General features: G+C 39.9%; 1 protein-coding gene across 1 annotated transcript; it reads left to right on the forward strand.

Moving 5' to 3' along the window:
* The first annotated feature begins 8414 nt into the window (after positions 1–8414).
* Positions 8415–10086, forward strand: LOC114402305 (solute carrier family 25 member 44-like). The gene is made up of 3 exons (XM_028364821.1): positions 8415–8561; positions 8681–9408; positions 9441–10086. The coding sequence occupies exons 2-3, from the start codon at positions 8719–8721 to the stop codon at positions 9798–9800; spliced, it is 1050 nt and encodes a 349-aa protein (XP_028220622.1). The 5' UTR covers positions 8415–8561; positions 8681–8718; the 3' UTR covers positions 9801–10086.
* Positions 10087–12746: the final 2660 nt, after the last annotated feature.

Consider the following 12746-nt stretch of genomic DNA (forward strand, 5'->3'; position numbering starts at 1 on the left):
GAGGCATAGCAGCACGAAGGAAGTTGAGGGATCATTCTAGAAGCTTAGGGGCAGTGATGTAGTCATGCCACAAGCCGTTAGGATTGTTAGTTAGCTGTTACGTAACTAACTGCATGTATAAAAGCCAAGTTCAAACCCGTGAGAGGAATATATGAATAATATTCTCCTTCTGTGCTTAGATTCTCTCTCTCTCTCTTGTTTTCCCTCTAGAATATTCTTTCACGAGAAAAGGTTCCTCCTAACATTGGTGCTTTCATTGTATCCTCTCCGCCATGGCTGAAGCTACACGATCGAAAACAAGCATGGAGCGTTGGGAAGATGTGTTTGCAAAGCTCTCGGCATCCATGACTTCAAAGTTCGATGAACTTCTCAGTCGTATGAATCAATTAGAAAACTCCCACACCAACACTCACGCTCCGTCGTCGTTTGCGGCCCCCGCGGTAACGGCCACCGCCAACACAGCTTATCGATTGAAATTGGAGGTTCCAAGATTTGACGGCACGGATCCAGAGGGATGGATATTCAAGGTAACTCAGTTTTTTGAGTACCATGCGACACCGGAGCACGATAGGTTGACGATAGCATCGTTTTACATGGAGGGCCCAGCCTTAGCATGGTTTCAATGGATGTATCGAAGTGGCCAACTCTCCTCCTGGACAGCCTTTCTTCACGCCATCCATGCACGGTTCTCGTCCTCAGCATACGAAGATCCTACCGGAGTTTTGTGTAAGCTCACACAGCGGACCACCGTCTCGGCGTACCTCTCAGAATTCGAAACTCTTGCTAACAGAGTCATCGGTCTCCCAGCGCCATTTGTCTTGAGTTGTTTTATATCAGGACTTAATCCTGCAATTCGAAGGGGCGTTCAGGTGATGCAACCACATTCATTAGCTCAGGCGGTTTCCTTCGCGTGCCTCCATGAAGAGAAACTTCTCGATGGTCGCCGTCAGACCAGCAAACCTGCTTCTTCCTTAACCCTGGGAACGAGTGTCACGCGTACATCTCCTTCCTTGACCTCATCCATAGCGGATTCGCCACTGCTTCCTTCTCCGAGTAGACCCCGTGCTTCATCCATTCCCTTCAAGAAGCTAACACCATCGGAACTCGCCATACGTAGGGAACAAGGCCTATGTTTTAACTACGACGAAAAATATTCGAGGGGGCATAAGTGCGCTTCATCTCTATTCTTATTTGTTACCGAGGATAAGGATGATAACCGTGAGATAGACCCAGGACCATCGCAGTTGCCTCCTCCATTACAGGAATCCGTGCCGACTCAGATTAGCCTACATGCCTTGTCCGGTCACGGTGCACCGGAGACACTACATCTCACCGGATTCATTTGTGAGCATCGAGTCCAGATTCTGATCGATGGGGGCAGCACCCATAATTTCCTACAACAGGAATTGGTTACATTGCAGCAGCTGCAACCGCAAGAGACCTCAACATTGCGGGTCACCGTAGGTAATGGTGAGGAATTGCAATGCACTCAGGTATGCCCTAATCTCGTCGTGAAAATACAAAAGCATGAATTTCAGGTTGACCTTCATGTTTTGCCCATAAGGGGAGCCGATGTTGTGCTGGGAGTCTAGTGGCTCAAAGCCTTAGGCCCAGTCCTTACGGATTACACAGCACTCACGATGAAATTCATATACAATGGCCAATTGATTGAGTTAGTAGGGGATCGTGATTCATCTCTTCAAATGATATCACCGTCTCAGTTACGCAGGTTGGTGGATACAAGTAACACTAGCACCTTCTTCCACATTAAAATGGAACCTTCCATGGAAACACCAGTAACGATAGCCCACCCAATACCGGCCGTCCAAAGACTCCTCTCCAAACACGCCTCCCTCTTCCAACCTTTATCAACTCTACCCCCATCTCGAACCACAGATCACAGTATTACCCTCCTTCCTAACTCGACCCCAGTCAATGTAAAACCTTACCGTTACCCTCACTTCCAAAAACAAGAGATAGAGACCCAAGTCGCAGCAATGCTCAGGCAAGGCCATATCCAGTACAGCTCAAGTTCGTTCTCCTCTCCGGTTCTATTAGTTAAGAAGCGCGATGGAACATGGCGCTTTTTTGTGGACTATCGGGCTCTTAATGCCATAACAGTCCGGGATCGCTTCCCCATTCCGATAGTTGATGAGCTTCTCGACGAGCTCGGAGGCGCTGTTTGGTTCTCAAAGCTCGACCTGATGCAGGGATACCATCAGATTCTGATGAGGGAGTCCGATATCGGCAAAACGGCATTTCGCACTCACCATGGGCATTACGTATTCCGTGTAATGCCCTTTGGTCTTTGCAATGCTCCGGCAACGTTTCAGGCGACGATGAACAGGTTGTTTCAGCCTCACTTACGAAGGTATATCATCGTCTTCTTCGATGATATACTGATATACAGTTGCAGCCTGGAAGAGCATATCAATCACTTGGAAATCGCGTTCCAGGTATTAGAACATGGCCAGTTTACTCTTAAGCTCACCAAGTGTTCGTTTGCGCAAAAGCAAATAGAGTACCTAGGCCATATCATCACCGGCAATGGGGTCCAACCAGTACCGGAGAAGATACAAGCAATTCAGGAGTGGCCACAACCACGATCCACACGAGCTTTGCGGGGTTTCCTAGGTTTGGTGGGATTTTATCGCAGGTTCATTAAGGGATACGCGATGATAGCCCATCCGCTTTCGCAGTTACTGACTAAGTCGGAGCTGGTTTGGTCACCGGAAGCCGACAATGCGTTCCAAAAGCTCAAACAGGTGGTCACGACGGCGCCGGTACTCGCTCTTCCAGATTTCTCCAAGTCCTTTACGGTAGAAACGGATGCTTCGGGCTTGGGAATGGGTGCTGTGCTTTCGCAGGAAGGACACCCTATCTCCTTCTTCAGCAAGCAATTTTGCCCCAGATTACTACAAGCTTCCACCTATGTCAGGGAACTTGCCGCCATCACCGCCGCGGTTAAGAAATGGCGGCAGTACCTATTAGGTCACTCTTTCATCATACTAACGGATCATAGGAGTTTAAAGGAGTTGATGAATCAGGCGGTTCAAACCCAGAACAGCATAAATACCTAGCACGACTACTGGGTTTTGATTATGTGATTCAGTATCGAGCAGGGAAGAGCAATATCGTTGCGGACGCACTTTCTTGGTCAGGAGCATCAACAACTGCTTCATTATTCATTATCTCATTCCCTCACTTCGTCTTCCTCGAAGATTTGCGAAGGGAGTTGCAGGCAAATCCCGAGTTTAGGGAATTAAGAAGGAAGATGACCGCTGAACCTCACACATATCCTAATCATTCACTAGCTCAGGACCTCATTCTTTATTTCGGTCGTATATGGTTACCCCAGGGCTGCTCCTTCATCAAGGTCCTACTCTCAGAGTTCCATCAGTCGCCGTCAGGTGGGCATATGGGATTCCACAAAACCCTCAACCGCATAACGGAGAATTTTACGTGGAACACGAGCACTCGAGACACGCGTGACTTCGTCTCCAATTGTTTAGACTGCCAACTAGTGAAGTACGAAACAGCTAAACCTCGAGGCCTTCTATGTCCGCTTCCGGTACCATCACGGCCATGGGAGGACCTTTCGATGGATTTCATCGTAGGCCTCCCGGCGTATCGCAGTTACACATGTATCTTGGTCATTGTGGACCGTTTCTCTAAAAGAGTACACCTAGGAATGCTCCCCTCTCATCACACATCACAGATGGTAGCTCAATCATTCATGGAGATGGTGGGCAAATTGCATGGGATGCCTCGCAGCATCACCTCAGATCGTGACCCGCTTTTCATGAGCAAGTTCTGGCAATCCTTGTTCTCTTTAAGTGGAACCAAACTCCGAATGAGTTCTGCATATCATCCTCAAACGGATGGGCAGACTGAAGTTGCAAATCGAGTGGTGGAGCAGTATTTACGAGCGTTTGTACATCGGAAACCCAGCTCGTGGGGGCGCTTCTTGCTGTGGGCGGAGTGGTCGTATAACACATCCGTCCACTCCTCCACGGGGGTAACACCCTTCGAAGTCACGTTCGGCCGCAAACCTCCGAGTTTTCCACAATATCTTACCGGCACTTCCACGGTACCTGCAGTGGATGACTTACTTAGTCAGAGGGAGGAAATGTTCAATCTACTTCGCCGGAAATTGCAGAAGGCACAAGCTCGCATGAAGGACATCGCAGATGGACGTCGCAGGGACCATGAGTTTTAGGTAAATGATTGGGTCCTGGTCAAGTTGAGACCTTATCGTCAGACCACGGTGGCTGGACCGGGTCAGTCTAAACTCTCGAGGCGTTTTTATGGACCCTTTAGGATTATTGAGAGAATGGGCCCCGTAGCGTACAAGCTAGAACTACCGGAACACTCTCGCATTCACCCGGTGTTCCATTGCTCACTCTTGAAGCCCTTCGTGGGCTCGACTGAGTCGGTGAAAGCAGAAACACTTCCGACTGGAGCTATGGACAATCAACCACTCACAACACCTTTAGCCATTCTAGGTCAAAAAATGGTTCCAACAGACCAGGGGCTTACACGCATGGTTCTAGTGCAATGGCAAGGCTTGCACCCAGATGAAACATCATGGGAAGAGTGGGAAGGCCTCAAGGAACAGTATCACCTTGAGGACAAGGTGCTAATTGAAGATCGCGGGAATGTTACGAATAGTAACTTCGAACATCAGGTTACGAGGCCCAAAAGAAGGAGCAACATTCCTGGGCACTTGAAGGACTATGAGCTTCAAGCTTAACAGATTCTCGGGAGGCATAGCAGCACGAAGGAAGTTGAGGGATCATTCTAGAAGCTTAGGGGCAGTGATGTAGTCATGCCACAAGCCGTTAGGATTGTTAGTTAGCTGTTACGTAACTAACTGCATGTATTAAAGCCAAGTTCAAACCCGTGAGAGGAACATATGAATAATATTCTCCTTCTGTGCTTAGATTCTCTCTCTCTCTTGTTTTCCCTCTAGAATATTCTGTCACGAGAAAAGGTTCCTTCTAACATTGGTCCTTTCATTGTATCCTCCTTACGTAAACTCTCGAATTTGATAACATACACAAACACAAAATCATTATTTTATTCAAGATGAGGTACGTGATTAAAAAACCAGTATATATCCAAAATCTACACCATAGATAACTTTAACATGTGACATGTCTAGCTTGTCATTAATTAAGCAATTTTGACCTGAATGGTCTTGGGCTCCGGTGGTGGAAGCTTCTCGACGATAACGGAGAGAACCCCATCCTGAGAAACAACATATATCTTATCGGGGAGAGTGGACCTCCTCATGAACTTGGCAACCCTTTTCTTCGTTCTCAAGTAATACACCCCACTACCGTCCTTATGTACATTCTTAATGTTTTGCTAATTATTGCTTATCACTCATGTCTCTGAAGCTGTGTTTTTGAGTTTGAGGGAATATATACACACAACTATTATAGTATTATTCAGATGGATGAAATGCAGCACCAATTGGGAGGTGGTGTGAATTTATAGGGTGTTAAAGAAAAACAACCTCATAGTTCTATAGCTAGTGAGTCCTGGAATGGATGTAGAATGGTCAGGTGAAGATCAAGTTGAAGCTTTTAGGCAATCCCATGAATTTTCTTTACCCAACATTTTTAAATCTGAAAAAGTAATTCTTAATTAGAATAGATTTAATCAGACATACATGAACTTGATTAACATTATTTTATTATATTTTTTTATGACTAAAAGTCTTTTTACTTCCGTCAAATTTTATTATGAAAAACAACCATTTTATACATAGGATAGTATATATATTAAATTGATAGATAGAATTTTTTTTTTTACACAGGATAAGTGTATATATGTATGACAAATTAAAACAAATCATACATGGACAATAAATATAATAAAAAGAGAAGAAAAATAAAAAGAATCAGTGATCAAGAAAGAACAAACTCTCCAACAAGGTTGTAAGTTACTGGTGTGATGGCCACAAAAACAGAATTTTCCCAGGGCTTACAATAGGTGCTAATTAATGAAAATATCAAACGAAGTCATGTATGACCCACCGTACGTAACAAAAGGAAGTCATGTCTAGGGGTCGAGTCCAATAACCAAATATTTTTATAAGTACGAATTTAACACAAGATCAAATTTTACTACACTCAAATACGTGTTCAATCAATTAAGCTATACTCGTGGATAACTATATATGATTTAAATATAAAATAATGTTATATCCTATAAGTTCTCTACAATTTTTTAATACTTTATAAAAATATTAAATGAAAAAGTAAATTCTGAAAACTCAAAATATTAATGTTATATTTCCGTACAAATTTTCTTAATGTGTTTTACAAAAAAAAAATATATGTACATTTAATCTTTTGAAAACATAAACAATTTAAAACTTTACTATACAAAACAGGTTGTTAAATAAAAAGTGTTATACGAAGATGTAAAATTATTTACTTAAGAAATATTTAATACTTTATTTATCTAAATAAGAAAATTAGTGAAAGATTTATATGCAAAAATTTTATTACGAGCATTGTTATATTATGTGGCACGAAAAATGAAAATATCAAAGGAAAATGTTTGGTGAGCATCTTATATACTATCTAACATCCAAAAAAAAGTAAAAAGAAAAAAGGTAAAATATATAAAATTATGAATAATTCATGTATTACTTTTTAACACCAGTAACAAGCGCAAAAATGAGATAGTTAAAACTGAGTGACCTGTTATCATTCATGAAAATTTCGAAAAGTATCATACTTTTAGCCACGTATTCTGGAGTTAGTTCTGCAATAGAAGTCTTATATTTCCTTTTATTATTATTGTCCGAGTAAATTTCGTGTGTGTACTGTGTACCATGTTTTCCATTTTCCATTTTCCATGCAGAAGAATAGTGTGATTTTTCAGTTACCTTGAAAACGCTGCATTTTACCAACATTATCGTTTCCGTGAATATTATTATTATTATTCTAACAATTATTAAATGAACTTTTTTTAATCGTAATATTATTTCTGAGCATCTTCAGTGCTGTTGTTTAATAAATTACCTATTTTTAGATCTCATTGCTTACGATTTTTTTACCATTAAGCATGTTTTTTTTTTTTTGTAGTGTTGAAATGAAGAGGAAAGAATGGAAATTTTTTAAGACGTTAGTGTGAATCCTACCTCTTCATCACATTACTTTAATTAAAAAAATATTTCTTTTCATTTTTATTTTATTATATTTGTTTTTACTCTATCAAACATAACATAAAATAAATTTATGTGACATGCATGTTGGATTGTTTAAAATTAAAATCTAATTACTTATATAAGTAATGATGGCTTATGTTTTAAAAACATTTTCTTATAATGATTATCTTAAAAAAAGATATTTTAGTTAGTTTCTAAAATTTTTTTATAAGCTAAAAAACTTATTTAATTTTACAATAAATAATTTTTTTTTGGGTTGTATAATAAACAAATTTTCTTGATAGTTTTTAACATTTTTTGAAACACTACTTAACTAGTTTCTAACTATTTATATCTTCTTTCACTTTTATTTTTGATATATTTATTTATTTACTTTATTATCTTTTTTAAATAAATCATAATTTAATTATTTTTCTATTATTTTATATTTTTAAAGTATTTCAATATTAATTTTATCAAATACTTATATTTAAAACTTACTTAAAATTATATTCATTAAAATAAAATATGTATAAATAATTTAAGTATATTAATAAAAAAATAAATAACTCAAGATGAAAGTCTCTTAAATTATACCTATTTGAGATGCATTTGTACAATTAATACTAGTGTGATAAACAAAGCACTTATTTAGATTAGTACTAGTATACTAGTACTTTTGTTCATTCAAATTCCTTACAAATTTGTTTAAATTAAAAAAAAAAAAAACAAAATCACCGATTTCTAAAACCTCAGCATTCAGCAATGCTGCTTAGCCATGGTCCCCAATTGAAATGCGCTGGCCATTAAAGATTAGTCCTTAGTCCATTCACATCTCATCCACGGCAGGCTAATGGCGGAATAAGACTGTCACTTGAGCCCTATCAGTGGCCGAGCAACTTCTTCCACCACAAATCACCATCTTTCATTCAGCTTTATTCCAGAAAAAAACCAACTTAATTCTTAAAAAATTAATAAAAAGTTATTATTAAGACCACCATTTTTTAAAATTAATAATTTAAACGCATAAGTTTTGTTTTAAAATATAATTATATCTTTTCTGTAATTCACTAATTTACATTTTATTAAGCTGGACGAACAAATTCTTGTTGAATAAACATTTTATTACTAGTATTGTTTTTTGATCGAAAAGAGAAAAAAATAAAAAAAAAAGCGATAAACATTACTAAATGAAGCGATTTGCTATGAACAGAAAGATAACAAAAAACCGAAAAGTAAGAGAGGTACGGACACGTGTCCATTTCCGTGATCCACCAAACCGTGACGATAACCCTGTCCCATTCTCTCTCTCCCTGCGACGCTCTCTGCAAGCATAAATTCTCTTTATTCCTTGGCTCACTTTCTCCTCACCACCACCATCATTATGTCACCCTTGGTAAGACCTATCCTTCGCTTATTCTTCTTCCAACAAATGTTTCTCTCATTCACACTAAGCATGTGTCTTATTATTTTCATTCTGTCCCTGTTGTTCTTTCTTTTTCTTTTTTTTTTAAGTAAAAACAAGAACCCTACTTACTCTGAAAGTGGCGAAGATGAGTTTGGGAACCGCTGAGGACGAATCCGGTTCCGAAATCCACATCCCAGCCGAAATCGACTGGCACATGCTGGACAAATCCAAGTTCTTCTTCCTCGGCGCCGCCTTATTCTCCGGCGTGTCATGCGCACTCTACCCCATGGTCGTGTTGAAGACGCGCCAGCAAGTTTCCTCCTCACGCTTCTCCTGCCTCAACATCTCCTGCGCCATTCTCCGCCACGAGGGCCTCCGCGGCTTCTACAAGGGCTTCGGAACCTCCCTCATGGGAACCATCCCCGCACGTGCGCTCTACATGGTCTCCCTCGAGATCACCAAGAGCAACGTCGCCACCGCCTTCCTCCAATTCGGCTTCTCCGAGACCACCGCCGTGGCTGTGGCCAACGCCGCCGCGGGCGTCACCTCCGCCATGGCGGCCCAGCTCGTGTGGACCCCAATTGATGTCGTGAGTCAGCGGCTCATGGTTCAGGGGAGTGGCGGGAGTAAAACCACAGTGCTCGCGAATCTCAATTCGGAAAATTACAGAAGCGGGTTTGATGCTTTTAGGAAAATTATGTGTGCTGATGGAGCGAGAGGGTTTTATAGAGGCTTTGGGATTTCTATATTGACTTATGCGCCTTCCAATGCGGTTTGGTGGACTTCTTATTCCATGGTTCATAGACTCATTTGGGGTGCTTTTGGTGTGCTTTTGGTTCTTACATGGGAAATAACAATGGTAGAAAGGGAAATGAAAAGAATGATAGTAATAAGTATAGCAGGTCTGATTCGAAGGCAATGGTGGCGGTTCAGGGGTTGAGTGTTGTTATGGCAAGTGGGGTATCTGCGATTGTGACAATGCCGTTTGATACGATAAAGACGAGGTTGCAGGTGTTGGATCTTCAAGAGGGGAATGGGAGAAGGAGGCCTTTGACTTTTGTTCAGACGGTGAGGAATTTGGTGAAGGAAGGTGGGTTGCTTGCTTGTTACAGAGGATTGGGTCCGAGATGGGCTTCCATGTCCATGTCTGCCACAACTATGATTACTACTTATGAGTTTTTGAAAAGAATGTCTACCAAGAATCAAGAGGATTTGAGTCCACCATAGGTCAACCACTCAAATATTGTTAGGAATTGGAGATTAAGAATTAAGAATTAGGATCAATCACTTGTTTCTTTGCTTGGATTTTTCTTTGTCATTTCTAGCACTCTAGTCTACCTCATCGGACACCAAATACAATGTGATGTTGAGATTGTATATACAACTCTTGTTTTTTTCTATCTTTTGTCTAGATCTTTTACCAAATACAATACCTATGATTTTTACTTATTTTTTAGGACTTGTCTTTTAGATTTTAGAATATGGAAGCATTGCTATGCTCCTTATTAGTTTACTTTGAACCTTGGGTTTTGGGATGAATGGGGCTCTGACCTTTGCGACTTGTAAAGGACGTGTACTAGAGACTAGAGACATGAATTGCAGGGTCGTGTTTTTTAAAGTCATTCCCCCAAAATTGAATTTTTTTGTCCTTCAAGTTATGTATCGACTTTTATTTTATTGTTTGCTTTGCTTTATATTTACACATTACCCAAAGTCCCAAACTCAATACTCTATTGTAAGATCATGTTGGGAGTTATAGTTAAATTTTCACATCACGTGAAATCGATTAAAAAAAAAGTAAAGTAGGATCATTGTCATTGCGATTTGAGAGGCTGAGAATTTTGTTGATTGGGCAACTTTTGGGTGATGCGATAGTTTGTTTTAAAATTTCAAGAGTGAAAATATATTTTAAAATTTCAGATTTTGATAATGGTCATGGTCAAAGAGGCTCATATGAAAAAAGTACGGTAGCAAAATATGAAGAAATAAAACGCAACAGAGGCAGCAACAAACATGGGTGTACCGACCAGTGAAATACGCCTCCTGAAACTAGGGGCTGATGAAGAAACCATTTTTCGATCTATTTTTGTACCAAAAACATTAAAAGAAAAAATGATCGTACCTGTTTATTTTTCTGTGGATTGGCATGTGTTGTAGAAAAAATAAAACTAGAAGAAAGAAACAAATTTGGAAGAAAAAGAGCATTGTGCTCAGCATTTCTCATTATTCAATTATATCAAATACAGAAGGAAAAACCAGCTTATATAGAGCTTGATGAGTTTATAACAGAAAACTAACTATAACAGAAAAACACTAACCAACTAACTATAACAGAAAAACCAACTAAACCAAAAAAAGAAGATCTGGACACAATGGATTGCTTCTTACTCTTCTAAGAAATTAGGGAAGTTCCTAAGAAGAAGCATATACCTAAGATGGACCTTCGAGTGTCAAGACAAGCTCCCCAATCCGAGTCACTGAATCCTATTACAGAAATGGAAGCTGAAGAAGAAAAGAACAAACCTATGCCAGCAGTGCCTTTGAGATATCTTAGAACATGGTGGGCAGCTTGCATGTGAATGTTTATGGGAGATTGCAAATACTGGCTCAATTTGCCAACAACATAGCAGATATCAGGCCTTGTGTGAGTAAGATACAAGAGGTTCCCTATAAGCCTCCTGTAAACAATGGAATCAGAAAGAGGAACACCAGAAGCTTTGTGTAATTTCAGGGTAGGATCCATAGGTAAGGAGCAAGGTTTGGTAGCAAGCAAACCAGTGTCTTGAAGAAGATCAAGACAATATTTTCTTTGATGCAAGACAATACCTGAGGTGGATCGAGCTACTTTAAAACCAAGGAAGTACTTGAGTATTCCAAGATCCTTAATACTAAATTTGGCATCCGGGGACTGCTTGAGTTGCTGGATTTCAGCAAGATCGGTGCCAGTAAGCACCAAATTATCAACATAAACAAGCACAATAGTGAGGCTAGTAGGAGACCTTTTAGTGAAAAGAGATTAATCTACCTTGGGTTGTTGGAAACCTGAATCAAGTAAGGTGGAAGTAAGCTTGGCATTCCATTGCCTACTGGCCTGTTTTGAACCATACAGAGATCTTTGCAGCTTGCAAACTAAAGCTGGATTAGCAACTATCAGGCCTGGTGGTACCTTCATATAGGCCTCCTTATGTAAATCACCATGTAAAAAGGTAGTGTTAACATCAAGTTGATGAAGATGCCAACCTTGAGAAGCAGCTAGGGATAATACAAGTCTGACTATGGTCATTTTTACAACTGGACTAAAGGTTTCAATGTAGTCCAAACTAGCAGTTTGGGTAAATCCCTTGGCTACTAATCTAGCCTTGTGCTTGTCAATGGATCCATCAGCTTTGAACTTGGTTTTGAAAACCCACTTGCAGCCAATTGGCTTTTTATCAGGAAGTAAATGAGTAAGCTGTCAAGTGTTAGTCTTCATAAGAGATGATAACTCAGATTGAATAGCCTGTTTCCAACTTTCATGACATATAGCTTCCTCAAAACTAGTAGGTTCAGATTGTGAAGATATATTAAGTGTGAAATGCTTGTGATTGTGTGAAAGTCTATGGTAAGAGATGTAGTTGGAAATGGGATACCTGATGTTGGAAGAGATTGGAGGAGTTGAATTGTGAGCTATGGCAGAAAGGAGGGAGTAGTGGTAATCTTGAAGGTAAGAAGAAGAGTGTTTCTGTCTTTGGGATCTACGGGGAAAAGGTAGATTTTATGTATCAATTGGAGGGCTAGCTGGTTGCTGGTGTGACTCAGTAGGTGGACTTGATAGTTGGGATCGGGGAGGTTGAAAGAGAACAGGCTGATCAAACAAGAAATTATATGAGGAGGAAGGAGAAATAGGTGTAGTATGTTGTAGTGAATCAGTAGATGGAGAATTATGCAAGTAAGGAAAAGTATTTTCATAGAAAATAACATCTCTAGAAACAATAAGTTCTCTTGTTGTAAGATCAAAGAGTAAATGACCTTTGACACCTGTTCGAATACCTAAATATACAAATTTTCTTGCTTTGGCATCAAACTTTTTTTCTGTTAGCCTTGAGTATAGCATAAACAGCCAAAAACTTTGAAGGTAGAAACAGATGGAATGCATTTGAACAAAATTTCATGTAGGGATTTTTGATGCAAAAA

The sequence above is a fragment of the Glycine soja genome, chromosome 20, assembly GCF_004193775.1.
Source record: "Glycine soja cultivar W05 chromosome 20, ASM419377v2, whole genome shotgun sequence".
Lineage (NCBI taxonomy): Eukaryota > Viridiplantae > Streptophyta > Magnoliopsida > Fabales > Fabaceae > Glycine > Glycine soja.

Coding starts and splice junctions, on each gene's coding strand:
- LOC114402305 (XM_028364821.1), top strand. CDS start 8,719: ATGAGTTTGGGAACCGCTGAGGACGAATCCGGTTCCGAAATCCACATC. Junction 9,409..9,440: donor GTGCTTTTGGTGTGCTTTTG/GTTCTTACATGG, acceptor AATGGTAGAAAG/GGAAATGAAAAGAATGATAG.